The sequence below is a fragment of the Eretmochelys imbricata genome, chromosome 3, assembly GCF_965152235.1.
Source record: "Eretmochelys imbricata isolate rEreImb1 chromosome 3, rEreImb1.hap1, whole genome shotgun sequence".
NCBI classification, from domain to species: domain Eukaryota; kingdom Metazoa; phylum Chordata; order Testudines; family Cheloniidae; genus Eretmochelys; species Eretmochelys imbricata.
Window position 1 is genome coordinate 82,820,719 of NC_135574.1, and position 27,737 is coordinate 82,848,455.

Genomic DNA, 27,737 nt, shown 5'->3' on the forward strand with positions numbered 1-27,737 from the left:
AGCTGTGGTCCCAAGTCAAATGCAAACTATTGACACTTTAACAAAAGTAGGTTTGATCATGCTGAAATCTGGGATTTTAGCTTGTGCTTTTCAGGCTGCCCACTCAACCCCACATGTAAAATCGGGCTGTGATCCCCAGAACAGCAGGTTCAGTGACTCTTCTGCACATGTGTGACAATGTCAGCAGTTGTCTGATGCTGGTTCCTTTCTACCCGTTTCTCGTGGGTTTCCCCAGACGGCTATGCACAGAAAGCGTTGTCACGTGTTTGGTGTACTGTAGATACCCACCGACGGGCTAATGACCTGGGGTTTGCATTCCTGCCACTAGAACCGGCAGAAATTAAGTAACCTGAATCACTTAAGGAGTTGATCACAAACAAAACTTTCCCCTTTCAAGCCAGGGATTTGCTCCGAAGCCTGAGGAATAAATACGCCATGAGCAATTTGGTACAGCCAGCGACCCCTCTCGTTAGGCAACTGTCGCAGATTTAATTGAATTTGCTGACTGCTGATACACAGCAAGATCTGTGGCGCCCAGGGCTAAGAACATCCCCCTGCAAGCAAGTAAAGCAATGTTAGGAGCCCTTTAAATCTTCCAGCTCCCGTGGGGTGAAGGATGATAGCCCGGGAGAAGGAATTACCGAAACCGCCAAACAAAACCACACACCTGGCAGAGGTTCACAGGATCTTGTGCAACGAGGTCAAGGAGCTGCGAGAGCCTCCGATTTCGATGTAAACCCGTATTAATCGCGTAACAGACCAGGAGAGGCCCGAGAAGGATGCCTTTAGCCTAGCCTAGCCTAGCCATGCCATGCCATGCCAGGCCAGGCCAGGCCAGCCCCGCCGCCGGCAGGTGCGGGATGGACAAGCTGCAGGATGCGCTGGTTTTAAAGATAACTGGGCCTCCACCCACCCCACCCACCCACTCGCTCGTCCTTCTCGGGCCCGTCTCTCGCCCATAAACACGGCCCAGTACAGAGCTTGCAAAGGATCGTCCGCTTACCTTGTGTTCCAGCCAAGTTTTATCCCCAGGGACGGGCCTTCAGTTGACACCTTTATATTCAGAAAGTGATCCCACCTCTTCCATCAATGCAAGGCCCCCCCACTTCCCCCCCAACACACACTTCACACTCCAGCAACCGGGCGGAGGGAATAAGGGGAAATCGGAGTTTGAGAAAAACCCAATCTCACTTGTAAAAACCCGCTTTTATTACAGGAAAGGCGCAATGCACACACACACCAAGGGGAAAATCAGCTTGGCAAACGCCTGCGTTTTCTATGGAAGCCGCTTGGGGGTTCATTAATATCATTAGCATTTAACCCACTCCCTGCCCAGCGCAGGGCTGACGTCACAGCCCTCCAGGATTTGGGGCGGGGGGGGGGGCGAGCAAGGAGAAGCTAAGTGGGCAAGGGGCGTCCTATTCCCCTCCCTACTGCTGCCTGTCAGAGCTTCTCGGAGGATATTACAGGGGCTTCAGCCTGAAGCTCAAAGCACAAAGTCATCCAGTGTAATGAACTTCTGGAAACCTTTCCCTTTTTGTGCCATTCAGCTTGTGAGAGCCAGAGACTGCCTCCTCTGACGCTCCCCCCCCCCCCCCCCGGCACCCTTCTATTATTTTCCAGGCTCTGATCTCTCCTAGCTGCACTGAGGCACTCAGCACAGAATCCAGCTCACAAATCCTACCTTCTCCTTTCATTGCTGCTGGTATTATTTTTCTTCTAGGACAATACTAGCGAGCCCCCGTCTAAGCCGTTTGGGTTCTCCTCGGCTCCGGGAAGGATTTTCTTGCAGGAACAACAAACCACAGCAAACTTGTCTCTGTCTCCAGAAACCTTCCCAAGAAGCTGCCAGAGCTGGGAAGAGACGCGAGGATGTGTCGATTCCCAACGGGCAAGGACTTCTGACTGCTTGGGAAACACCTGTCACTGAGAGAAAAACAAGGAAGGGGAGAATAGAGATCTCCCCAAAGCAGCAAGACTTTAGCCAGAGTTAGCGATTTCCAAAGGGATTCGAGCATGAGCAAGCCGGCAGGATCAACAAGTGGGTAATATGTGATGCAGGTTTCTAACCGCCTTTAGAAGAGCTGGCCCAGCCTGGGTGTTTTGCAAAAGCATGTTATATTTCCATCTGTAGCGGCAGTTAATACACAGTCAGGCCCCAGATGGAATTTGGGGAGATTGGGACAAGTGCTTGCAAAATGCTGGGTTTGTCATTTCCAACAGCTTGTTTTGATCGTACAGCTCTCTAATGAAATCTTGCTCCACTTTTGATGTCGAGCATGTCTGAAATGCAGTTATACGTGCAGCGAGTGTTAGTTATATTCCACCTGGAGGTGAGCATTTGTGTGGAGGTCTGCGTGATTTTGTGGGTTGGGGGTGTTTGGTTTTAAAACAGCATTAAAGAGCTGAAACGTGCTGCTTCTCTCATGGGCCTCATTCAACCTTTTTTCTATAGGACAATATTTTTATTTTGAAAAAAAGAGTTTAAAACTCAGATCATTAAATTAAGCAACTCTGTTGAAAGAGGATTTAAATGCAATACTTTGCACACCATTTCCAGTCATACCAAATAATCCTGCAAAGAGGAAAGCAGAAACAACTTAAAAGTCACATTTTCCTTAATCCTAAATCCGTGTACCTCATAACTGGGGAATTTAAAGTATGACTAACCGCTCTTGCGAAGAGCGGCTCAATCGGTTCTAATCCCAGCTGGCACTTTTGGAGTTTATAATATGGACGAAGTCAATAACAAAAGAAAAAAATACGCAATCCAATTTAATGTACGACAGGTGACTGAATGGACCTTTATATTCCTTGCTATTTAATAACACTGTGCAGAGCAGGATCATGGTGGTGGAGTGCAATTTAAACAGGCGCCTGAAAAGTGGGTGTACACGTGAGTTTGTGACAATATGTACATAACTGCTACATTCACGCTCATGCATGTACATCTAACTCACCCATGATGGTTATCTTTGCTTCTAGCCTCTATTATTCCCCCCCCCCGCCCCCCAATCCTCCTTTGTCCCTTGGAGGTTTGAATCCATCCAAGGGAGAAGCCGCTGTTTTTGCTGGTTGCCTGGCCATTCTTGTTCGGAGTTTTGCCGTTGTTACTTCAATTAATACGGGCTTGAATGTAGGGGTTTCTTTTGGAAAAGCGAGCGGGTGAAGTTGATTTCTGTCTATGCACAGAGAGTTGCGTTAAGTATTTTCCTACAGATGCGTTAAGGCTTTTTTTCTCCCTAAGGAACTTGATCTGTGTCACTAACAAAAGCCGAGCAAAAAAAATGAAGATGTAAGGACTTGATCTTGCATTGCTGGCGCACCCAAAACTCCCGCTGAAGCCCACACCCCAGGGGAATTGGGTAGCAAAGGATGGGGGAGCGAAAGCAGCAAATTAAATAGTTTCCTGGCATATTTTTCTAAAGATAAGGATAAAATAAAACGGGGGGAGGGGTGCAGGGAAAAAGCCCAGTGCCCCTAAAAATGTTTGAAGGGATAGAAAACATTTTGGGGGAGAGAAAACTCAACGCATCTAGAACCTTAGTTCTGGGCCGGCTTCCCCATCGTTGGGTGCTTTTCACATCACCTTCCTCATTTCTGACACCGTGAAATCAATAGCACTTTGACTTCTGGCTCCGATCCTCCCTGGAGCCCTTTCAAATGAACCTTGTTACTTACTGAGTTTGCCTCCCGCGAGAGCTGGCGGCACCGATTGCCGTTTGAAATAGATTTGTTACCAGCTGCACCCCTCCCCAACAGCTCGTTTCCCAAAATCGGGACAGATTTTCCGTTTCCTCTTTCAGTTCTGGGGAGCAGGGAAGCAAACTACATTTTAATTTAAAGCTAGGGCTATTTCTGTGTCCCTTGATTTGCTGCGTGGACGCGGGACCATTGCATGGGAAACGGATGGCTTGTTCTATGTGCGTGCACGAGGCTGGTGGTTAGTAAAGAAGGAAAGCTCAAAAAGAGGCATCCCATGGTTTCAGGAAACCATCCATAATCTTGTAACTGGTGTGGTTAAAGGTTTGACAGGAGCCCGCGCGCTTTCTTGGCACTTTCTTCAAGCTGATCTAAATTATAAGATTTTATCCAAGGGACTCTTGTGAGAAGTTATAATGTAGAGAGATCAGGAGAGAGAGAGAGAGAGATCTAAAGGGAAATCTGCAAACTGTTCCCGAAAGGATGAGTACTATCGCCTGCTGGAGCCATTCAAGGACTACGGTCTGCGGCTGAAGACCTAAGGCAGGCTCAGCCAGTGGTGATGGAATAGCCCGGGGAGATGCAGGCACGAGGTGGGGTTGTTTTTTTTGTTTTGTTTTTTTTTGTTTTGAGGGGGAGGGTTGTTTTGTTTTTTTACTGTGGCTTTTCTCCTTGGCCTGAGTTTGCAGTGTGGATCTTGCTCCACTTCTCCTCCAGTGAGTGTATAGTTATGTCAAACGTGATCTCTGCCTGGGTGGCAACAAGACCCCGTCCCGCAGTCCCTCAAACCCAGACTAACTTCTTTCAACAGCCTCTGATGGTAATTACAGTAATCGAAGCTGCCATATATCTTTAAGCAATTATGACACACAAAAAGCTGCAAAGGACCCCCTGTCGAGGGATGTTAAAAAACGGTTTCCCAGATCAACAAAATTCAATTTTCTTAACGTTGGACTTCGGAGACCAAGCTCTGCTTCGTCAAAGGGGAGCTTTTTTAAACAGGGGGAATCAGTTATCTCATGACCCTGTGTCATGTTAACATTTCTCTCTCGCTCGCTTTTTTTTTCTTTCTTTCATATTTGTTCTGCCCAAGAATTTTCTCATAACAACAGCCACGTCTACAATAGTCTGAGGGGCTGACACTCACTAAAGATGTTGATTAGTCGGGGGAGAGTCAGAATAATTGCAAAAGTGATCAGATGAGATGGACACACTTGGGACTGGGAGAAGAAGTAAGTTTAGTTAGGTATTGAATGGAGGGTGGGGAAACCGACTGATAGAATTATATTTTACATGAATTACTATACATCTGGCTGCAATTTGCGTCACCACCCCCTTCCTTTTACAATTACAGCTACGAATGCTGAATCTACCATTATTTTACTAGCTCTCGGTCTAGAGGATTTAAAATATTATTTTATCATCTCTGGATATGGTGAAATAAAATACAAAATAGAAACCGCTCAGTATTAAAACGGTCTTTCACACTAAATAAAAGTCCCGCTCTGATGTTATACATATACTGCTACCGATCCGGATTATTTATTTTCAAAAAAGAGAATAAACGCACTCCTTCATTTCACTGGTTCACTGCCTAGTCTGAGGCTGGTTTCAAAAATTCCTTGCTGTGATTGAAAACAAAGTTCGGGTTTATTTGGAGCGGGAAGCTCCGATTTATCTGCAAGCTCCAGCCAGGAGAAGAAAGTCTGGGATTTGCATAGCTAAAATCAAACTCCAAAGTGCCTGTGAACTCTGCATTTAGTCTGGTGGTGACATTGCATGCAAGGGGATGGCACAGATGCATGTATAATTTCACTGTCTTTTCTTCACCCTCCTCCTCTTCGTGTGTGTGTGTGTAAAAGTCTATCTGTGGATGCTGAAGCTGAAGGGGGTGGGGGGAGTCGAGTGCTCGCCCCTGTTGGCATTGTGTGATATCCGAATTCCCATGCTACTCTTTTTGACGGGTCACTGGTGACCCAATAGGCAGGTGGCAAGGAGGGCTTGTAATTACACAATCCCAGGAATCACTCCTTGTCCCCAAACCCTCCTCGCGATCTCCTACCTGCAGACCCAGAGCCACAATTTGCGTTACAGGCTGTAGGGGGAGGGGTGCGGGGTGGCTCTCCTAGCTGGACTTCTTATTAATTGCGTAAAAGTTTTCTATTCTTTAACCCCTCTACCCTCCCTCCTCAGCTCCCTCCCTTCCCCAGTCCCTAACCTAATCCCCATTCCTCTAGCCGTGTTGTATATAGCAGCTGTCGAGTTTCATTTAGGGGAGAAGCTGGCAGCTTGTGCTGATTGGAGGCAGTCAAACGAGTTTCAATGGGGAAAATCATTAAGTTAACACTTTATCTAATGTCCCTATTGTCTGCCAGGAGGCATTGTTTTAGAGCCTCCAGATAAACATGTCTGAAAACATCCCGGGCTCCTAAATTCTCTAGGGAGCAGAAGAGACTTCTCTGAATTCAGCTTCCAACCCCTTCCCCCATCCCTCTTCCACCCCCACCCCCCCCCCCCCACACACACTTAAGACACTCTCACTGAGCTAATTCAAAGCAAAGCAAATTGCTGTAAACCAAATCGGCCAGGTTTCTCAAACCCAGGTTTTGTGAGAGAGCTGCACTTTTAGCTTGAGTTCCTTTTGGGGGGGAAGGAGGCTGTTTGAACTGATGCTAACAAAAATAAAAGAAAGGAGCTAGTAGGGGTTTTGTGGTGCGTTCATTGAAATGGTGTTTAACAATCTCTATACATTTTATATGACTTTCAGTGCATTTGCACTGACAGTAAAAGTCTCTGAAAAGGAAACACGATTCAGACTGTGTGGCTGATTGATAGATTAGATAGAAGAAAGGAACAAACCAGGCATTTCAAGTACGTTCGGCAGTACATAAACGCACTTTCCCACAGTTAATGCGGAAAGTTTTGCTTAAATTTTAGGGTAATGGAAACCCATCCAAGGTAATGGCGGGAACAAACCCCACCGTGAGCTGGTTTTGTGACTCGGTTCTCGCCACTCCCTACACACAGAACGTCGTTTCCCCCCTGCTTGAAGAGCACTTCAGACCCAGCAAAAACTTTTCTCTCCTAGCAGGGAGGTTTTTGCTACTGCTGCTGCTGTAATCTTTCGTTCCAAAACGGGTCTTGGCGATTATAGAAGATCCAAATAAATGTAGCGGTGCATGAATAATTCTCATTGTAGAAAACTGACACTTGCTCAAGGGAAAGAAGGTTGCCTATAAAACCACTTCATTATTTGCTTTTATCGCAGCTCTGGTGCTAATCCCTTCAGAGGTCAGATTGCTTAGTTCTCTCTCTCTCTCCCTCCCCCCGCTCCCTTGCCTCTGCTTTTTCAGGTCGTATATTAGACATCCCTTGTAAAGTGTGTGGGGACCGCAGCTCCGGCAAGCACTATGGGGTTTACGCTTGCGATGGATGCTCAGGATTTTTCAAACGGAGCATCAGGAGGAACAGGACGTACGTCTGCAAATCTGGAAATCAGGTACTAATGACAGCACCGGTTCATTTCCCTTCCACTTCCAAAGAGTTATTTATTGTACTGTCGCTCCGGAGTTCCCTCCGGCATGCCGAAATATGGATCGAAATCTAATACGCATCCTGCCAGCTGGATGCCATCCCAGCTTAATACAGTCTGGAGATGGGGTGCTGGGGGACTAGAATTTGTCTGTGATAGATTTAAGCAGATCAAGGATGTTTGCTAAACATTTTAAGGATATTCACATTTTAACAGTATGTTTAACGCAAGCTTCTTCCGGGCGCGTATTATAATAGAATAGGAGTCAGCTTCCGGGGGTGGGGGGATTTAAACAGCAAATCAAAAATCAGATCTCATGCTTCAGGACCAAATGATCGCCTGCGGTGGTCAGGAGGAAATGCCTACCCCATCCTCTGCACTGTGGCGGAGTTTCGCCAGATATACTGGCCACCGAACGGTCTCTGAAGCATTAGATATTGGGCTGAGGTAGGATAAGGGATTTCATGGACCAAGAGTCTGATTCCACACGTCAGATCTTTCCTCTTAAAGCAAGAGAAGTTCAAAATTCGAGTAGATTGTTATGCGTCAATTAACGCAATGTATATTAGCATGAGGTTGGGCAGTTTTCCGGGGCCAATGCCCTGGTCTCCATGTGTTCCGATTACTCTCTGGTTGTGCGCATATGTGGAAGTGTATCGGTATATAAATACTCTGTTCAGCAGCACAGAGACAAAATAGATTCAAACACTAAACCAATTTACCTTAACTACAGTGACATAACTTGGTGTGGCCTTCTCTTGCTACAGGTTCTGTTTGTCCTCGCTACATAATGGTGCAGGTCAGACCAACTCTGCGCTTCTACCAAGCTTATTTAAGCATAAAAGCGGGCAAAGACTCGCAAATATTTTAAGACAATGTTCTGATATAAACTTTGCTATTAAAATATAACCAAGTCGGAGAAAAATCAACCCCCCAGCTTTCGATTTCTGTGTCCCCTACCTCTAGCCCCCCTTAATTAAAATAAAAGCGCAGTTCATAGAGAGAGGGAGGAGGTGAACGGAGGAGCTGATGAGTTCAAGCCAAGCCAATACCATAGTTACAGGGAAGATTTCTTGAAAACAACCCCCTCCCCCCGCCCATCTCACTGGAAAAGACGTTTGTACAAACTTTTTGAACAAGCTTCTCTCGCTAGAGTTTCTTTTCCAGGTCACTATGAAATTTAGGACAGTAAAAATTCCAGCTCCCACCAACTATCTAATAAATACCTATTATAATAAAAGAGACAAGGCGGGTGGAGTAATATCTTTTACTGGACCGACTTCTGTTAGTGAAAGGGACAAGCTTTCAAGCTCCACATAGCTCTCCTTCAGAACAGTGAAGCTCAAAGGCGTGTCTTTTTCACCAACAGAAGTTGGCCCAATAAAAGAGATGACCTCACCCACCTTGTGATCTCTAATATCCTGGGACCAAAAGGCTACAGCAACGCTGCAAACATATTATAATAAAGGCAACTAGTAGATTCAAGTAGAGGGTTCATTGCCTGTGTTGTAAATAGAATAAGGAGTGGTGGGAAATGATATGACGGTACTATCATACCTGAAGGATTAGCGCTAGGATAATTAATCGAGGTTTCCCCTTTCCGGAGTATTTGAACTGTTCACTCACTGCGGAAAAGAATTTTCACTTTCCTCCTTGTCTCCTCTGTGTGTTTACAAACACGATCCTGTCTCCGGCGAATTCCCACTGACTTCACTGTGAACTATGTCCGAGCAAGGACAGCAGCGAATCAACCATTATATAGTGCATCCACAAGGCTGCTGTGAAACGTGTGTCACCTCCACTCACCCTCACACTTTTAAAGATCGTCTAATGTGTAACAGTAAAAAAGGAAAAGGCTGTCAAGTCAAAAGGCGGATGGCAAAGAGAATATTGAAGTGAATTGATCCGACAGCGTCAGCTTTGTACTTCTAGGCAAGGGAACCGTGCAGGGAGAGTAAACAGATTTTTCCGAAGCAGCTATAAATCCCCCTTACTCATAACAATATTGCCTTAGGCGCCCTCTGCTTCTGTTCATTGGATTGTCTCGGAAGGTGTTTTAGGCGGGAAGCTTTTTTGTTTGAGGGCACATGGAAGAGCTAGAGAAGAGAGCGCATCTATCCGGGCCCGAACCTAAGTCTGTGGGTGTTTCGCACCTTACTTCAGTGGGAGCTGGAGACCCCCGTAAGAGTCCGGAATAAGTTTCGCTTTGCAACCTGACTTCTGGGAAAGGCGAGTTTCCATTGATCGAGGGGGAGTAAAAGGGACAGGAGGACTTGTGGCACCTTAGAGACTAACACATTTATTAGAGCATAAGGTTTCGTGAGCTACAGCTCACTTCATCGGATGCATACAGGACTGTAACTTCTACGGGGTCTCGGCAGGTGTGAACTGGTTTCCAGCTCACCGCAAGCCAGAACGGCACAGTTACAGCCAAATTGTTTCTGAACAATTAACACTAACAATTTATACCAGGCTCCCACCTTTCTGAGAAGGGGGTTTTCCTTCATTATCATGTCTCACAGGGCACAGGAGGCGTGGGGGGATGGCGGTATAAACACACATGGTGCCCGGAGTTAGTACCAAAGGATAAGGGGCAGACTGAAGGACCATTAACTTTTGCATGCGTAAGTCAAGTTATCTGAGGCTCCGGGGCTAAATGAATATAGCCGGTGCCAGAGTATAAACACAGACAGACACATACACATAGTGTGTCTGGTTCAGTGACTTTTTTTATAATTCTGATATCTGTCACCAGCATTTACACTTATTTACAAAATCCACCCACCCCCATCTTGTCCCATCTTCTTAAGGTCTCCATGTCCACTACCTCAGTATCGGCTGAAGTTTGGCTTTGTGGCTAGATAGTTCTGGTTTACTGAGCCGAGGGCTGTATGTGACTTTCCGGGACTCTGGATGGCTCTACGTCTATACTATTCCTCTTCGGATAGGGGCTCCTGCTGCACCTGCAGGCCTCGGGAGCTCTGTTATTCCGGGGCGCAGCTGGAGCCTCTGGGGGTGGGGAGCTGTCTAAGGTGCTGAAACAGATTTGTCCATAACCACCTGCCCACTCATTTGTTAGGGTCCAAATCCTGTTCGCCTTACTCACTCCAGTAGCCCTATTGGGCCAGACTCTAATCTTATTTACACTGGTGGAAATCCTTGGTAGCTCCATTTGGAGTCACTGTGGAGTGACTCCGGTTTTCCCCTCTGTGTGACTGAGATCAGATTCTGCTTTATTGATTTCACCGGGGCTGCTCCCAGGAATGAGGACAACATGATTTGGTCCCTTACACCTCGTTAAACCCTACATACACACTCGTATAACCCTCGGTATAGTCTCCCCAGAAAGGAACCCCTTTGTGACTAGATCGGATTCCAGGAGCATGGACTCACACCCGCCAAACGAGCCCTTTCTTCCGTTTCTCACCGGGACACTTCGGCACACGCTATAGTCTCCCCTTCATTTCTCTGTTTCTGTAGAACTCGCTTCTGCACAGCCTACAACCCAACAGGTGAAGCGAAGGGATCCTGCAAACCCAAATGACTCTACCCCTGTCCTCTCCAGCTACAGACTGCGCTGACCAAGGGCCCAAGCCTGAGCTGCTTGCTCAGGCCAATCTACTCTTTGGCGTCGCAGGGAGTTTTGTCTGAGTAAGGGCCGTGCACACAGGTGACCCAGGGAAGGTTAGGCAGTGTAAATACACAGGGTCATATGGTGGCATCTGTTTAAAAGCAGAACTCCCCACTGGTTTCGGGCTGATGTTCCGGTTGGAAAATCGTTGGCACCATAAATCCCTCCGTTCACAAATCCTTCCTAGGCGGACGACAAGCAGAAAGGGCACCAGCCACGTGCTTGGGTGACGGGGGGAGTACTCCCTAATGCTGCGATCGCTGAGCAGGTTCTTAGCTGCCCCGCCCTTCGCTTGTCAGTTCCCCACCCCGTGCCCTATGCAAGCCCATCTCTTAACGAAAGGAGTTTCTCTGTTTTAGGGAGGTTGCCCCGTGGATAAGACACACAGGAACCAATGCAGGGCGTGTCGACTGAAGAAATGCCTGGAAGTCAACATGAACAAAGATGGTATTTGCACATCCTTTTACCCTTCTCCTTGTGGCTGAGTAATATGAAACATGAATCGCATGTATGGGGAAAACGCATTGTAAAGTAAGCGCCCGGAACCCACGGCCCGGAGTATTCCCTCCCAGCTGCCCTCCACCTGTCGGCAAAATTCTCCCTTCCCGTCCACCGTGCCTGGCTCAGCCCAATGACCCCTTCCTGCCAACGAGCAATTAACGCCCTGCCCCAGCACCCCTTCCTGCCCCAGCAATGAACGCCACTGCCTTTAGCCCTCCTGCCCCTGCCACCAATTCGGAGCCGATCCGTTCCCATCGGAACGTCTGTTATTCAGCTGTGTACAATGGACCCAAAGCCAGGGCCGGGCAAATTGTTTGGGTTGATGACAAAAGCAACTAAAACAGTGAAACAAGCGCAATGAAACCACCAATTAATGTATTTCAGCCAAATCCAGCCCTTGGCGTGGATCCATGCGAGTTAGCGGAGCTATGCCAGGGATGGATTTGACCCATAATGTCCAGATCCAACGTGTGCTAAGGAGCTGCAGGATTTTTGTGCAGGGAACAGAAATGTCATAGAGCTCCGAGTAAGAAGGACCCAGTTATTCCACAGCCCTAAGCGCTGATCAGGTTAGACACAATCCAGTCCCTTGTTGTAGACCACCAAAAAAGAAAGAAAAAAGTCGCTCTGCAAACAATGTAATGAAGTGTAGGCAGTGGGTGAAACCCTCAGCTTATTGAAGGCAACGGGACTTTTGCCACTGTCATCAGTGCAGACAGGAACCCCGTGCTTTATTCGAGAATTAAGAACCTTGCTGTTAAAATTAGCCTTTCACCTTAACTTTTTTGAGATGCTATTAATACTAGAATTAAGACTCAATTAGACTGTCAATTAAAGTCCGTCACTTGGAAGCCACGAGGCCTGGCATAGGTCAGCAAACTGTGAGCTGTAAGATTTCCCTATACAATAAACGATATGATGAGCCACAGATCGTCTCTGTGGAGGAAACAGTAGCCCGAAACAATGACGAATTTTTCGATCGATAATCCACGAGCAGTCAGCCTGGCTTGGCATTCACTCAGTGTATACCTCGTATGCAACCGTCTACTGTCTTCTAGTGCCCAATAAACCTTTCAACACATTTCGGTCCGAAACAAGGACAGTGAAATCCTGGCTCCTGGGAAGTCCTGGGCAAAGCTCCGCTTGACCTCGATGTGGTCAGGATTTCACACTCAGATTGTTTTATTAGCACATGTAAGACAATGGCTGTACATTGAAGATGCCTAAACAGAGAAATTTCCTGATGCGCTTGCCACGGTTATTGGCATAAATCTTCTCGACTTGAATCCGATTATGATCCTATGGAGACCAGCAACAGAATTTAATCGTGCAAACACTCCAAGTGACTCACTGGGTTGCAATCTTATCGAGTTTTGGCTATTTCCCGTTATAATTCTGCAGTAAACTTTTTGTTTGTTTGTTTTCTAATGGCCGGGTTCTAATGCCTGCCAGAGTTAGTCTGGAAAGTATTGTGCTGTCATTGCTGACTAGGGTTGCCAACCCTCCAGGATGGCCCTGAAGTCTCCAGGTATTAAAGATTAATCTTTAATTAAAGATTATGTCATGTGATGAAACCTCCAGGAATACATCCAACCAAAATTGGCAACCCTAATGCTGCGGGACCGGCAAATATTTCCTTGCAGATTCACTAGAGCTGCCCCATAATACCTTAGGCAACAAAATCTAGGCAAGGCTAATGCATTGCTGACTCCAGATTACAAAACTGAACCTGTATTTTAGACACTTCCTGCTGAATAGCACAATCAAAGTTGTGGAATATCTTGACCTAATAAAACAGGACGTTAGCATCCTACTGATTTGATCCTCAACATAATATGACCCAGTAATTAGTTACCACACTATCCTTCAAAGAACCCCACAGAAATCCTAAACTGGACATCACAGGAAAAGAAAATCAGGGCTATAAAACGCCTAGTGCCACTAAATGAATAACATTGTCATGCTGAAGAGATGGCTACTAATGCCTATACATGAAATCCAGACAAACTTTCAGATAACTATTTTCATTTCTTTTGGGGGGGGGGGGAGAAATATGGAGGTTTATGTTGCATTTAAGGTCAGCCACCTAATATTAGGTACTAAAAGTAATGCTATGGTATGCAATATCAGGCACTTAATTCCGCATGCACCAGTAAATAACCTAGGACAATGAAATAGAGTAAGTCAGTGAAGCCTGTTCCAAAGCCCTTTGCCGTTAATGGGAGTCTTTGCATTGATTTCAATGGGCTTTGGGATCAGGCCGCAACTGGGTAATGTATTCACTAAATGAGCCCTTTGTTCCCAGCTGTGCAACACGAAAGAGGTCCAAGGACATCCACAATAAGGAAGCAAGTTGCGCTGTATTTCAGGGGACACAAGGACGAGAATGGAGCTACACCTCACTTTCCCTCTGCAGCTTTACCTGCTCCGACCTTCTTTACAGCTGTCTCGCAGCTGGAACCCCACAATCTAGAGCTGGCTGCTGTATCGACTACCCCTGAACGGCAGACGTTGGTGGGCCTGGCACAACCAACGCCAAAGGTCAGAGCTGCCTTCCGTGTTCTAATGAGGTGCACTAAGAGAGTGTTCAGAGATTATGGCAAAAATATTTGGTCCTGAAATCAGGGGTTGGCAAGTCTTGTTTTAGAGCTGGGGTTGTTAAGTGTCTCCACAGGGTGTGTTTGTGTGAGATCCAGTCAGTTCTATGGCAGAATACAAATTCGGACCCAATACTATGAAATGTAAATGCTCCTATTGATTTTAAGGAGAACTGTGTTTGAATAAGAACTTTATGATTGGCCCCCTCAACACTTAAAAAAAAACTATTTTGGTGGAGAACAAGAGAACAATTGTCTGCAAGTTAAAATCATTCTTGCTATATGGAGATAAATACACACCAGTGCATTTTAGACATAAGCACACACCATTTGTGAGCTTTTATAGTATATGTATAAATATGCATTCCCTGGAAAGACCTACACACGGTGGAACAGTTCAGAAATACTGCCACCTGCAGGCTACCCGCCAACCTACATGTTTCAGTCTTGGACACAGTATTATTAAAATGACCCAAGATTGGAGAATCATTGACGTTCTGGACAATAAAATGTCATGATTGAGCCCATAATGCACTGTAATGTACTGAGCAAATTATCGCAGCCTATCCAAATATCTAGGTACAGAAGTGTATTTATCTTTTTATTTCTGGATTTTGACATTTAATAAGCAGCATAGGAAATTGCTGTCATAACTTGGTGGATGAGGCTTATCTATGAGTTATTTAAATTGATAACTCAAATATTTTCATGCTCTCCTTTCCAAAATATTCATAAGCACGTTTGTATTTAGAGTACACAACAAATTACAGAAAAATTGTTGTAAATCAACCCTGGTCTATAGCTTGGTGAAACCCACTGTGAACTTGCTTGTAAAAATCATATTTCTATTTTTATAAATGTAAATTCAAAAATATTAAACCAGAAATTATTTAGAAAGAAAATGCATTTTACTCTGTGCTTGCTGCAAACCACTTAAGCGCATGTTTAAATCCAACTGAACTCAGTGGGACTTCAGTGTGTGACTAAGGCTAAGCACCTGCGTAAGTGCTTTGAGGAATAGGGATATACTGCTGAATCTGGGTGTGGATTAGGGGTGACAAAATAAAATACTGATTCAAACATATATCTATATCTGCTCTGAAAACAGGGAACACTGAATAAAGTAATGAGACAGGGTCCGGGAATCAAACTATATTTTTAATAGGTTTCTTCTACTGTTAGAATTTAATTCTGCCATACTGTGATCTTATGCTTATATGGTCCCATTCATCCCCATGGATAGCCAAGCAAATAGCCTGCTTTATAAAGGGCCCACAGAAGCCAATGGAAGTTTTGCTATTAATTTCAGTGGGTGCAGAATGGGGGATTGCATCAATTATCTATATACACGAATGACTAGTGAAGTGCAGGCATATCTGAGGTGAGGAATAAAAAGAGGGCAGGGCTTAGCAGCCAGTGGTCTCACTTCTGGTTTTTGTTTTATGTTTATGTTCCTGAAAGCTCATTTCAGGGTTTCAGCCAGCCACCTGCAGGGAGGATTCTTCCTCTCCCCAATGTATACTGGGTGGGTGGTTTAGTTTTGTTGTTTATTTTATTTTTTGTTTTTATCTCCTTCCTCTGAAGCATCAGGATGCTCATTGCTGGAGATGGGACATTGGCTGGGGTGAGCCAGGGCTCGGAGGTGGCAAAGAGCATTCTCTCTTTTAGGTTCTTGGCTGGCTAGTGCTTGCTCACATGCTCAGGGGGCTGGTTCTTGCTCACAGTCTCAGGGTCTAATGGGTCACCACATGCTGGTTTGGGAAGGAATTTTTATAAGTTGAGAAGGTTAGACTGGCAGTGATCTGGGGAGGTCGGGGGAAAGAGTTACCTTCCTCTGCAACATGTGCATGTGGATCACTTGCCAGGATTATCTGGCGATATCTCACTTAATCATTTCCCTGCCCTTGCAGGGGCTTCAGACACTGTTGGATCTCAGTCCCTCCTATTCTCTGCCTGGCACATAATAGTCTAGTCTTCTGGAGGCTGATATTTTGGTCTCATGTTAGTTGCTGGGGTTTAGTGCATGGGTGGTGGCCTAGGATATACATGAGGTTAGACAAGATGATCTGGTGGTTCCTTCCGATCTTAAACTCTATGGCTATCTTAGTCACTTTTTATTATTATTCCTTATTTTACTTTTTATATTAGTATCCACATGAAGTCAATGGTACACCTATGTACCTCTATGAAGTGGCCACTGAATCTGTTTGTGAATCTGCTGCCAGGCTTCTCTTTATGAGCATCAAATGGGCCAAGAGCGTTCCAGCCTTTTCCACTCTGTCGTTACAAGATCAGGTAAGACTTATACGACAAGTAATTGTCCTTAGCCTGGCAACCATATTTAAAGATGGTCCACAAAATTCAGATCTAGATCAGATTTTTCACCCTTCCAAAGGAATTGGCCCCCATAGTTTTTGATCTGGCCCATCTCTAAAATAATATATTGTTTTAACAGCAATTTTCATCAATCTGAAATGGATATTTTATAGTGTAGGTGAAACTCAGATAGGAAATAGATGTTGCTATAAGACAAATATTATGAGGCAGCATGTTGCAGTGGACAGAGCACAGGGCTGGAAGTCAGGAGACTGGGGATGAAATCCTGGCCCCACTGAAGTCAATGGCAAAGCTCATATCGACTTAAATGGGGTTAAAAGTTCGCCTCCAAGTTCTATTCCTGGTTCTTCCCTTGACCTTCTATCTGAACTTTTGCAAGTCATTTAATCTCTGTGTGCCTCAGCTTCTCTAATTGCAAACTGAGTATAGTGGTATTTATTCTCTTTGTAAAGTGCTTTGAGCTCTCTGGATGAAAAGTGCACTCTCAGTAAACATTTTTACCATTTAATCCTACTAGTGTACAATGGCCAAATAGTTCTCTGAGTCGCACTGACTTCAATGAAGTTATTCCACATTTACACTGATCTGACTCAGAGCAGAATTCAGCCTACTCTTTTTTTTAATCCTAATTAAAATCCTCCTTAATTTGTCTTGTTTTCCTCTGTGACAACTTGCCTTTGCCTCAAGTGATTTGTGAGTGAACCACAGTAACTAAAGCAATTTTGTAATTACTTGATTTTTGATGAGGACTTGATCTATTTAATATAATGCATTAGTTCTGAAAAGTAATCAGACAATAATAAAAGGAAAAAACTATACAAAGCTCCAACCACAAAAATGTATCTAGTATTTTGATATCATTGAGTTTAATTTTGCAATACAATAACTAGAAATAAAAGTCATATCTTAAATATTACAACTAATTGTATTAGACTCTTATAATAGTCACCAAATAAAATACAATATTTGGTCTGTGGCATGTTAGTGTAAGTACATAAACAAATGCATATTGTGAACAGAAAAAGATTTTCAGGATGACAATAGAGTTTTCTACCTAAATACATATCACATGTAGCACAAAAAGACATTTGCTTAGATAAACTGAAAGGTCCTTTTTCTAGAGCTAGTCCCAGATTTTGAGAGCCCTTTTGCGAGGTTAGCTATGTGGAGCCTCATTCACCTCCCTCTATGTATTGTCACCAGCAAATCAGGTACATACATTCAGGGCCATTGGATGAATAGGATCTTAAAGAGGCTGCAGAACTGCCATAAGCCAAAGGCTTAACAGTCAACAGGGAACAACTGACAGGAAGATAATAGGAGTGGGCCCAGTTCATCAGCTGCTGTATGCAAGCCATTTCCGTCAACTTCAAATACAGTTGCTCTTGTGGATCGGGAAGCTGGATCAGGCTTATGAAAGACCTGCAGAATCAGACCTAGAGTGTACTTCATTACACAGACATCATGGAAAATGGTTTTTGCTTTGAAAACTACTGCCATTTCAAAGAAAACAATCTCTGTCATAATGCTACAACAATCACATTCAGCCATGGACTATTGACATCAATAGCAGTTGCATCCACCTAGGCCAGGGCTCAGTTTGGTCTAATATGTAAAAATTCCCCAAGCGATCATCCCTCCAGGAAGAATGGAGTGAAGGGAGTGGGAGGAAGGAAACATCTTTCAAGAGAGAGGCTCATCAATACAGTAGCAATGGCCAATGCACATTCCATATAGTTGAACGTTTCCCATTAAATTCTTCACAGAAATCAGTTTATCCTGTCATCTTAAATGAGCCAGCGACATGGCTTACATTTTAAATGAAAGGCAAGTGTTAGCAAATTGTAACATCAATTGAATCTGTTTTAAAGTTCTAACAATGTCAACTTCACCATTCTTCCCTCCAAGTTGTAAGGATGGGTTTGAGTTGAAAAGTTTAGACCTGGATCCACATTTCTCAAAATTCAGAGAGGTTCAGATATGGAACTATGGTTTGAACCTCTGTCTAGCATGATTCCTCAGCTTCCTCTCATATTCAGGAGAATCTCAAAGGAAATAACTCTTGTTTTAATAGCCTTATTCCATAGTTATAGAATCAGATAGATGATCCTTACAATAGTACTACTGTTTCATTTAATTTAATAGTGGCACAGATAAAAATGTCTAAAATTTCCTCTGCATGTCTTTTGACATCTAGCTGAAGAGTTTAAAATCTTTCCCTAGGATCTGCTTTTGTTTTGGGCACCTCTAGAAAAATTAAAACATTACAATTCTATAAACTATGTGGCACTTTTCTGTCTTGAAAAATGTGGAACCCTATCAGTTGACAAAACACAAGTAATCAACAGCAGGTTATCCTTATAGATAGTGCCTGATTCTGAAGCAGAAGTAGGTCCTTTAGAAAGCCTGGGATTTTCTAATTCCTTTGAGGAATGAAGGCCATTTATAAGCCCTCACTAAGGTCAGCATGAGCTATTCCAACTGGAGGCTTTAAAGACATTCATCAGAACCAGGAGAGGCTTAGCTAGTTGGAGGAGAAAGTTCCTTTAATTTCTAAAGTCTTCTGACTTTAACTGCATGGTGTTGATATCTAGGAATCATTGTTCATTGCCATCTGCATGAACAAGTGACAAAAAGTTTTACAAAAGCCAATTAATTAATGGCTAAGAATCAATTTCTTTATAGCACATAGAAACCTGCATATCTAAATGAAATATCAGTTCTTTATAAGGCACAGGGAATGGCTGGTTAGCAATGTAAGTTCTGTTTCTCTCACCAGAAACCTGAGATGGGTATGGTACTTCAGATAATTTCATATCTCTGGGAAGTTTTTGTTACTATAAAAGCCAATGCAATTAATTAAAACCCATATTCTGTGCAGACATTTCCATTTCAGTCACAGTTTCTTTATTAGAGTTGAATAAAAGCTCTGCAAAGTTTAAGTAGATGGTACAGAAAGGTAACTGACGTTGTGATGGTCATAGTTCTGTAATGCAGTGGCATTGTAGCCGTGTTGGTCCTAGGATATTAGGGAGACAAAGTGGGTGAGGTAATATCTTTTAGGTCCAGTAAAATATACTACCTCATCCACAGTGCTTAATTTGTGCCAGGGCTCAGCCCTGGCACTTCTAGGCTTGGCAGGTCATAGCCCCAGCACCTCTGGGCTTGCTGCCTCAGTTATGAATGTAAAAAAATTGCTTGAGCCTCAGCACCTCTTTCAGTACAAATGATGCCTCTTTCACTGCTCCCCCACCTTGTCTCTCTAGTAGCGCTGTAATGACTTGAAACCAATATGGCTTAAAAGACTGGGTATTAAAAATTAGAACTTAGATAAGAAATTTCCAATTGTTGGAGGATTTCAGTGCAACTGAAATGCATCTCAAATTCAGATGTGTCAGAAAAACAAAATTCTGTTGAAAGGACTCTATTTTTTAATGTTATAAATGGACATCACTAAACTTAATAGTTCCAAAATGTGTTCTTCCCTTGTTCCCAGTATACCCTGCATTTCCAAAATCCATGTAATGTTTTCTCAGCAAAATCTTTGACCAACACGATAAGTCTAAGCGTGTGTTATCCTGAGGCTTGAGGATGGGATCCCTTCTCTTTTCCTGCCAAATGCATAACAGTGAAGTGTCTTTGCAACTGCTACTGAAGTCTTAGGGTGACAGTAGCAGCCACAGGCCCTTGTGTGATGCCTCCCTTCTTTGTAGGAGTTTTGGGCAATGTATCATCCTAGAGCCACCAGACAATACTTCCTGAGCCTAGTCCTGCTCACAAAGTCACCTCCACCTTGTTGTGGACCGCAAAGAGGCATCAAGTCCCTACTGTGTGTGCTCTGTGGTGTGCCCCTCAAACCATGCCATGGAACTGATGAGATTCAGCTGAATGTAGGACCCTTCATGTCCATGCAAAGAAGGTGTGCTAAGCCAAAATGTCATATGTGCACTTAAATTATTCTTTGCTGGCTTTGCCACTGTAATTCCTAAGGATCCTAATTTTCTTCTCATGCCTAACAGTGTATTTGTACTTAAATCAATGGGATTGCCCCAGTGCAAACAGAGAAGCAAACTGGGCACAGAGTCTGCCACTCAGCCCTTGCAAGGAAAAAAAGTCTACAAAAACAAAATCAGGATAGAAGATTATGGAGAGCTGCAATACCTGGATCCAAATCAGAGGGGCTCCAGCCTCCACACGTGTTTGGCTGTGGAGTTGGGGTTCGTCCCTTGTTGAAGAGGGACAATCTAAGGTGTTTGGACCTGGATTCAAACTTCCCCAAAGTTCAGTGACATTCTAAAGTAACCAGATTTCAGTAGCCAGCTTTCAAGGGCTAGTTTCAGCAAAAGTAGGAAAACAAAGATTTTAATATACCTTGATAGTGTCCTTTAACAGACTATAGATTTGTTTAACCAACAGTGGATTAAATGTAAATAAGAGGATGTCTGTCATTGTGTAGTAGTGCTTTGAATTGACTCTCTATCAAGTGATGTCAGTTCAGGCCACCATCTAGTAATCTGCCACTCATTTCACAAATCACATATTTGCAGGGTAAAAAAGGTCTAATAGTACAGAAATCATTAAAAGAACTGTCAGGCATCCATTCTGCTCTCAATACACATGTCTATTAACACTGAGGAGGAGAAGAGCGTGCTTATTGAGCAAGCCCGCTTTTGAAAAATATGAGTAGATTTTTAAGAAGAGTGTAAGCTCTTTGGGGTAGGGACTGTCTTTCTCCCTCTGTGTTTGCACAGCACCTAGCACAATGGGCTCTGAGTGTGGGTGGGGACTCTAGGTTCTACAGTAATACAAATAATTAATACTAATATTTCTTCCAGGGCTATTCTTACCCATATACCTTATCAAAAAGATAAAGAAAGAGCTAAAACATTCAGGGGAAAATACAAAAGCAGGCATTTAAAGCCGTTTTTAAAATAACAAATTTACATATTGAAAATGTTTATAAATCTATAAATTATACACCATGTTATATTGTACATCTATTGTATGGCAGCTGATGCTTTTGGAAGATGCTTGGAGAGAACTGTTTGTTCTAGGAATAGCACAATGGGCCATTCCAGTTGATGCTAACACTCTACTGGCTGTATCTGGTAAGAATTGCACAATTTAATGACTTTGTTATAGAAATTACCATAAAAATACATTACTGAAAAAAGAACAACATGTAAAGAATAACAAATTCCCACTGAACAATAGAGCATACCTGTCATTTATAAATCTATATTTAAATGCAAATAATGTTGTTTTGTTGTATTCATGACTGCTTGCATTGTCATTTAAATGCAAATTACTGTGTTTGTTATCATCCAAGAGAAGATTTTATATTAACTTTCATACAATATAGTCAGTTTACATGGAATCGGATATCTAAGTGACAATTGAATAGATATTGATACAGAGGATTTTGTCAGAAATCAATATATATTAATGCAAATGCCTTAATATAGAGTATTTTTCATATGTTTCTATTCTAGGCATGAATGGTGACAATACAGATTCTCAGAAGCTGAATAAAATTATTTCAGAAATACAGGCTTTACAGGAGGTTGTGGCTAGATTTAGACAACTTCGGCTAGATGCTACTGAATTTGCCTGTCTCAAATGCATTGTCACTTTTAAAGCTGGTAAGCAGAAATAATCCGTTTTTTTTTTTTTTTTTAATAATTAGCTATTTTGCTGGTTGGCCACTTCAAAGTCTACACTGACATTTTAAAACAGTGATGTGATTACATCAGCTAATAGGTTTTCTGCTGTTGAATTCTGATAGGCAGTGTTACACTTTAACTATTACAAATTAAATGTTTAAAAATGAATCTTTATTTTTACGGTAAATGTTAAATATTTTGACCTTCTTAAGAGTCCACCTGACTAGTTACTGATCTGCTTTCCAGTACCTACACACAGTGGTTCTGAACTGAGAAGTTTTCGAAATGCTGCTGCCATTGCAGCTCTTCAGGATGAAGCTCAGCTCACTCTGAACAGTTACATCCACACCAGGTGATCAATATTTTCTTTGAATACTTTTTTCAAACACTCTGGGTGAAATTCTCACCTCAGTGAAGTAAACGGCAAAATGTCCATTGACTTCAGTGGAGCCAGGATTTCATACCGTGTTCACGGTGACTGTATGCCTGTAGGAGAACTTGGGTTATCCAAACAGAATGGGGGACATGGAATGTATTCAAATAAATGAGAAAATGAAAAAGAGGGAGTTTTTCATGGTATGTGATACCTGAAAAGGAACATAATACGTTTAGAAAACTGGAGTTTTTGTATGTCTTTTACTGTATTAAACACCACCACCACCACCACATAAAGTGCTTTAAATTTTAGCATCTCAGAATCTTTTATTGTATTATTCCCACTTTTTAGATAAGGAAACAGAGGCAGTGACTTGTCCAAGACTGTAGTGTGAGTCATGGCAGAGCTGGAAATCGAAAAATCCAGATCTTGTGTCTCCTAGCTCGGTACATCTTAACCAGAATGATGAGAATAGTAGTTTTGAAATGAGGTTTTCCATATATCTTGTTCAGCATAAAACATGAAACAGAAACCTTTATACCAACTATAAAAGCTGTAGTCACCACCTCATGAAACTAACAAGGGTAAAACTGGGAATATGTGAATTGTACTATGTAGAAAACCACTGTTATTTTCACTATGTGAGCAGTTGTCTTAATGTGACCACAGTTTAGAGCACCATGCTTTGAATACTTTTCAAAACTATCCTCCAGCCTTGGAGCACAAGGGCTAGGAGGACTACTGCCAAAGCAATTCATTAGGCAATTGGGTGGGGAGGAAAGGAGACAGAGGAATGAGATGCAAAGCACACCCTTCAATAGTGATTCCTCCAGTCATTTCAGGAGCTATTGTGATGAGCTCTGAAAGGCGTCTTGTCCAGTCCTTAGCCAGAAATAAACTGGCTGTAATGCAAGGCCTGGAGCAGGTGGAATTTGAGTAGAGGCACAAGGGTGGGGGAGAAGGGAGAATCTTCAGGGTTCCATAGTGGACATGGAGGTGCACCCAAAAGAAAAAAAGGTCTAACCTCCAGTCTGTGCATTTCCATATACCCATTCTTTTTTGTCACCTATCCTCACCTGTCCCTTCCAAAATGTCAGCTTGAAATATTAAACTTTTTAGCCAGATTCTGTCTGGTGTCATTGAAGGAAGTACATCTGATCTATATCACCAAACTGCCTCCTCTTAAACGATTATTCTGAAAAGGGGCAATACTTAGACTCACTGCTGTCAATTCCCCTCACTTTTATAACCTTGAATTTTAAACATTGTCAATTAAATGTAAATTCACTAAAGCTAAGAATATAATAAACCAAACTTAGTTTTCGAGCCTCAAGGTCACTTACAGACAATTTAATTTAGTAGAGGATCCTGGATGACACTTTGAATGATAGAACCAAACTTTTTAAAAAAGAGAAAAATTAGTTAAGCAAACAGGCATACAATTACCATTTACACAGTACTACAATTATACTCACATTTGAAGGTGGAATGGTGTATCAACAGATGATCAGTCCACTGACAACCAGATAAAGTACAGCCTTATAATCCTATAACCTAACAGTACCCTTTCGGTGTTCTCATAGACTCAGCTATTAAGGTCAGAAGGGACCATTATGATCATCTAGTCTGACCTCCTGCACAATGCAAGCCACAGCACTGGAGCTCCGTCCAATTTAAAAGGCTACTCTTTTTACAACCCAGGATAATACTAATTAACATTAAACCTGTCCATTACCATAGTCACATTTCTTCCACCTCTACATTGGCTCTTCACATTACACATTTAAATTAACATTTGCACCAATGTTCTTTCCATGCTATCAGTGTTCATAGCATTTTAGTAAAACATTCCTAATTCTCAAAACTGCTCATTAAAAACCATTCCAAAACCAGTTTTAACCAACACATAGCCACAACATAACCCTGGGTCACGTCCTTGCTGACTTCAATTTTCCCATCTTACTGTCTAACTTTTACGCACACTAACAAACTCAATTTCCCAAACTCCTCTATACTTAGCCTAATTAAAGCCAAAGCCTAATTTCTATTTATTTCTTGACCTAACCCATTTTATAAAAGCTACAACTTCCACTAAACAACTTTTCTCCTCTGGCACAATGGAATTCTGTACAAATAAGGGTGAAGCCTAGCCTGTGTGGGAGACAGGGCTTTCTCGTGGGCTAACCCAAGACTGTGGTATGAACTTTCCCAAAAACTAAGGACCATCACAAATCTCATCATCACCTTCTGCTCTATGTGCAAGGCACATTTTTGACCTTGCCTTCTCTAACACACACATAGCAACATGTCTGTGTGTATATGTTATATATCGTTTAAAAATAAAATCCAAAACACTCCATTGCACACACTTCTGCCCCCGGCGAGAAGATGAGAGAACACACACACAATGACAGACAGTCACACTGTTTAACACACTCAAATACTATGGTGATGAGCATGGTATAATAAAATCTCCAGTAGAGGACGTAATTCAATGATCTGAGAGTTACACATGTGAATCCAGATGACAATGTATTCTAGGAAAATCCCCCCTATCAGCATCAAGTACTGCTATAACTAGCCTTGAAAGGGTTAGGTTTTTAATCTATAAATATTGGTAAATATCCATTTCACTGTACACACACACAAACCGATGAAAAGATATTTCCATTGATAATAACCAAAATTTAGAGCTAGGCAAAGTAAGAACAATGCTGCTTGAGAACTTATCAAAGTTTGACTTAGGGATGTTTACTTTGTATTTTGACCCCAGCCCCCAGAATTTCACGCAACTGTGAAAATTTAAGTATATAATAATAAAAAATGCTGACAAACATACATTAATATCATCAATTGACATTGTAGGGGGAAAACTGAATTCTTCCAAGCCTAGCTATAAGCTATACTGAAGTTCCACCACCGACTGCAATTATTTTGCAAATCTAAGGATAAATTAAAAAATTGCCTACTCTTAAAAACAATGATGCTCACTGGCAGAAATCTTTGACGTCCTTTGTTTAGACTATAAATAGAATCCTTCACTGCTGATGTGAGCAAACTTAAAAATACCAGCCAGTACATACTAAAAAGGAAAAAGCAGCAGCTGTGTGGCATGCTCTCTCCACCCACACTGAAGCCCCTCCATATGAATAGTGTGCCACTGAAGCTCAGTGAGAGTTAGGGTTACATGGCCAGCCAGTGGGAAAAAAAGCCAGGAAGCAGCTGCTTTACATGGAATGGTCCTCTTTCCAAACTCAGCAGCTTTCCTACTGGTCAATGCTCTGGAAGCCCTCTAACTTACACCAGTATAACTATTTACATCAGTGATTTACATTGACTTGAAAGGAGAATCCAGCCTTGAGAACCAACAAATGGGTTGTGAGAACAGGCATGAACTGGGGATCTACAGTCTCCTGGTTCTAGAGTGCTCCACGTTTCTGAGGTAAACAAAAAGGCACAGAGCAGTGGAGCAATATAGAGGGGCTGCCTGTCAGCATGGATGCCAAAGCAATACTACAGACTAGATAGATAGTATTTTTCCACGGGTATTTGTGCAGGAGTGGAATGGTTAGCTCTGCACCACAAGGGTAAAGAGCGGTGAATGACTATACACCATAAATAAATCTTGCAGTCTAAATAAAGCCAGCAATTAGGAACAGCGTAATTCCCCTCCTCCCCTGCAGTTTTAGGTATATCAAAGTCTATGCCACTTTTCTGGAAAGATGGACATACAAAAAATATTGTTGGCCACGTTTGATGGAGCTAGGACACATCATAGGAGATTTATTTTCTTTTGTCAATGCAATAGCCTTGGAACGTCGTAGAAGTTTCCATTGTACGTTGATGTATTTCCATAAGAGTGTTGGAAATGTTGTAGGTGAAACCTAGACCCATTGAAGTCTAAGAGAAAACTCCCTGTTGACTTCAACAGAGTCAGGATTTCATCTTGTATTATGTGACATGTGAAGAAAGAGGTCTGATTCTGCTCTCATTCTAGTTTTACCCTAGTGCAAGTCTTTTGATTTCAATAAGGTAACTCCAGATTTACATTAGTGAAAGTGATAGAAGATTGGAGAATCGGGCTCCAAATGTTTCTGATAGTGGGCCTATTTCTCGTTTTACTTACAGCAGTGCAAAATCCAGAGTAATGCCTCCAAAGTCAGCAGAGTTACACTGGTGAAAAAATCAGCACCAGCAAGATCAGAATCAGGCCCATATTGTTTTATCTTTAAAAGTTGTGAAGAATTCTGTGGCTAACGAGGATGGAAAATAGCCTTTTATAGATGTATATTTTCAGGAGGAAGGAAATGTTGCTTCTCACTCAGAATTTTGTATTCAAAATGTCAATTATTAAAAGTGACGCTGCACTCAAACAGCTGCAGCATACTGGGTAGATTGCAAATTCAATTTAATAAACCCAGTTTATTGAACATGGGCCAAATTCTTCTGAGTTACACCCAATTCAAGGTTATTGTTTGAGGTGTAAGTCAGGGCAGAGTTTGGCCTTCTATAAGTTATTCATCTGAGCGATCAAACAAAATGGCCAAACAACAAAATGTGGAAACAGGCCCAAAGCCTGCTTACCTCACTCACATCAACATTCCCATAAAGTCAACATGTCTACTTTTATGAGAAGGCAAGTAGGATTTCACTCAGTCAGAACTAAACCCTACAATTTGCTTAATTTGGGTTTTGTTGCTCATTAAGGCAAGTGATTTTGCTGTTTGGAGAAACATACAACACCTCAATAACATTCTTTTTCGTTTTATATTCTAGGTACCCCACACAACCCTGCCGTTTTGGAAAACTCTTATTGCTTTTGCCAGCTTTACGTTCAATTAGTCCATCTACAATAGAAGAAGTGTTTTTCAAAAAGACCATTGGGAATGTGCCAATTACAAGACTGCTTTCAGATATGTACAAATCCAGTGACATATAAACTACCTTAAAAATAAACAATCAGGATGGACAGTTTGATAAGAACTTTTATCTATGGAGAATAAACCTCAACTAACAAAATCTACAGGAAGCATAAGCCTGGGAATGTTTAACTTTTAAATTCATTGAGAAATTTTTTTAAAAAATCCCATTAGATATGATTTTGCTGCCTTGAACAGAGTGATTTAGAGCATGGAGAGAGTGTTTTGCTCTACAGAAAAAGTGAATTGGATGGAATTTTGCTGCTTCTCTTTCTCCAGGGTGGCGGCAATTAATTTGTCAGTCATAGTTAAGAAAGACTGTGCAATTCTGTCATTTAACTGGCAGATCTGAGAAAAAGAAGGTACTTTAGTTCCTTCATTTGGAACATTTGGTAACTAAACATTGCATCTGTTATAATGTGTCATGAGGTGGCCTTCAGATCGGTTTTAAAAGTAGCTTATATTGGTGAATATGTTCA

General features: G+C 42.5%; 1 protein-coding gene across 1 annotated transcript; it reads left to right on the forward strand.

Annotated features, from left to right (window-relative positions):
- The first annotated feature begins 2,016 nt into the window (after positions 1–2,016).
- On the forward strand, positions 2,017–27,343 carry NR2E1 (nuclear receptor subfamily 2 group E member 1). The gene is made up of 9 exons (XM_077812901.1): positions 2,017–2,041; positions 7,056–7,201; positions 11,225–11,312; positions 13,672–13,907; positions 16,112–16,258; positions 21,312–21,408; positions 21,793–21,942; positions 22,210–22,315; positions 27,116–27,343. Exons 1-9 carry the CDS (start codon positions 2,017–2,019, stop codon positions 27,276–27,278), a joined length of 1,158 nt encoding a protein of 385 aa, XP_077669027.1. The 3' UTR covers positions 27,279–27,343.
- The last annotated feature ends 394 nt before the right edge of the window (positions 27,344–27,737 follow it).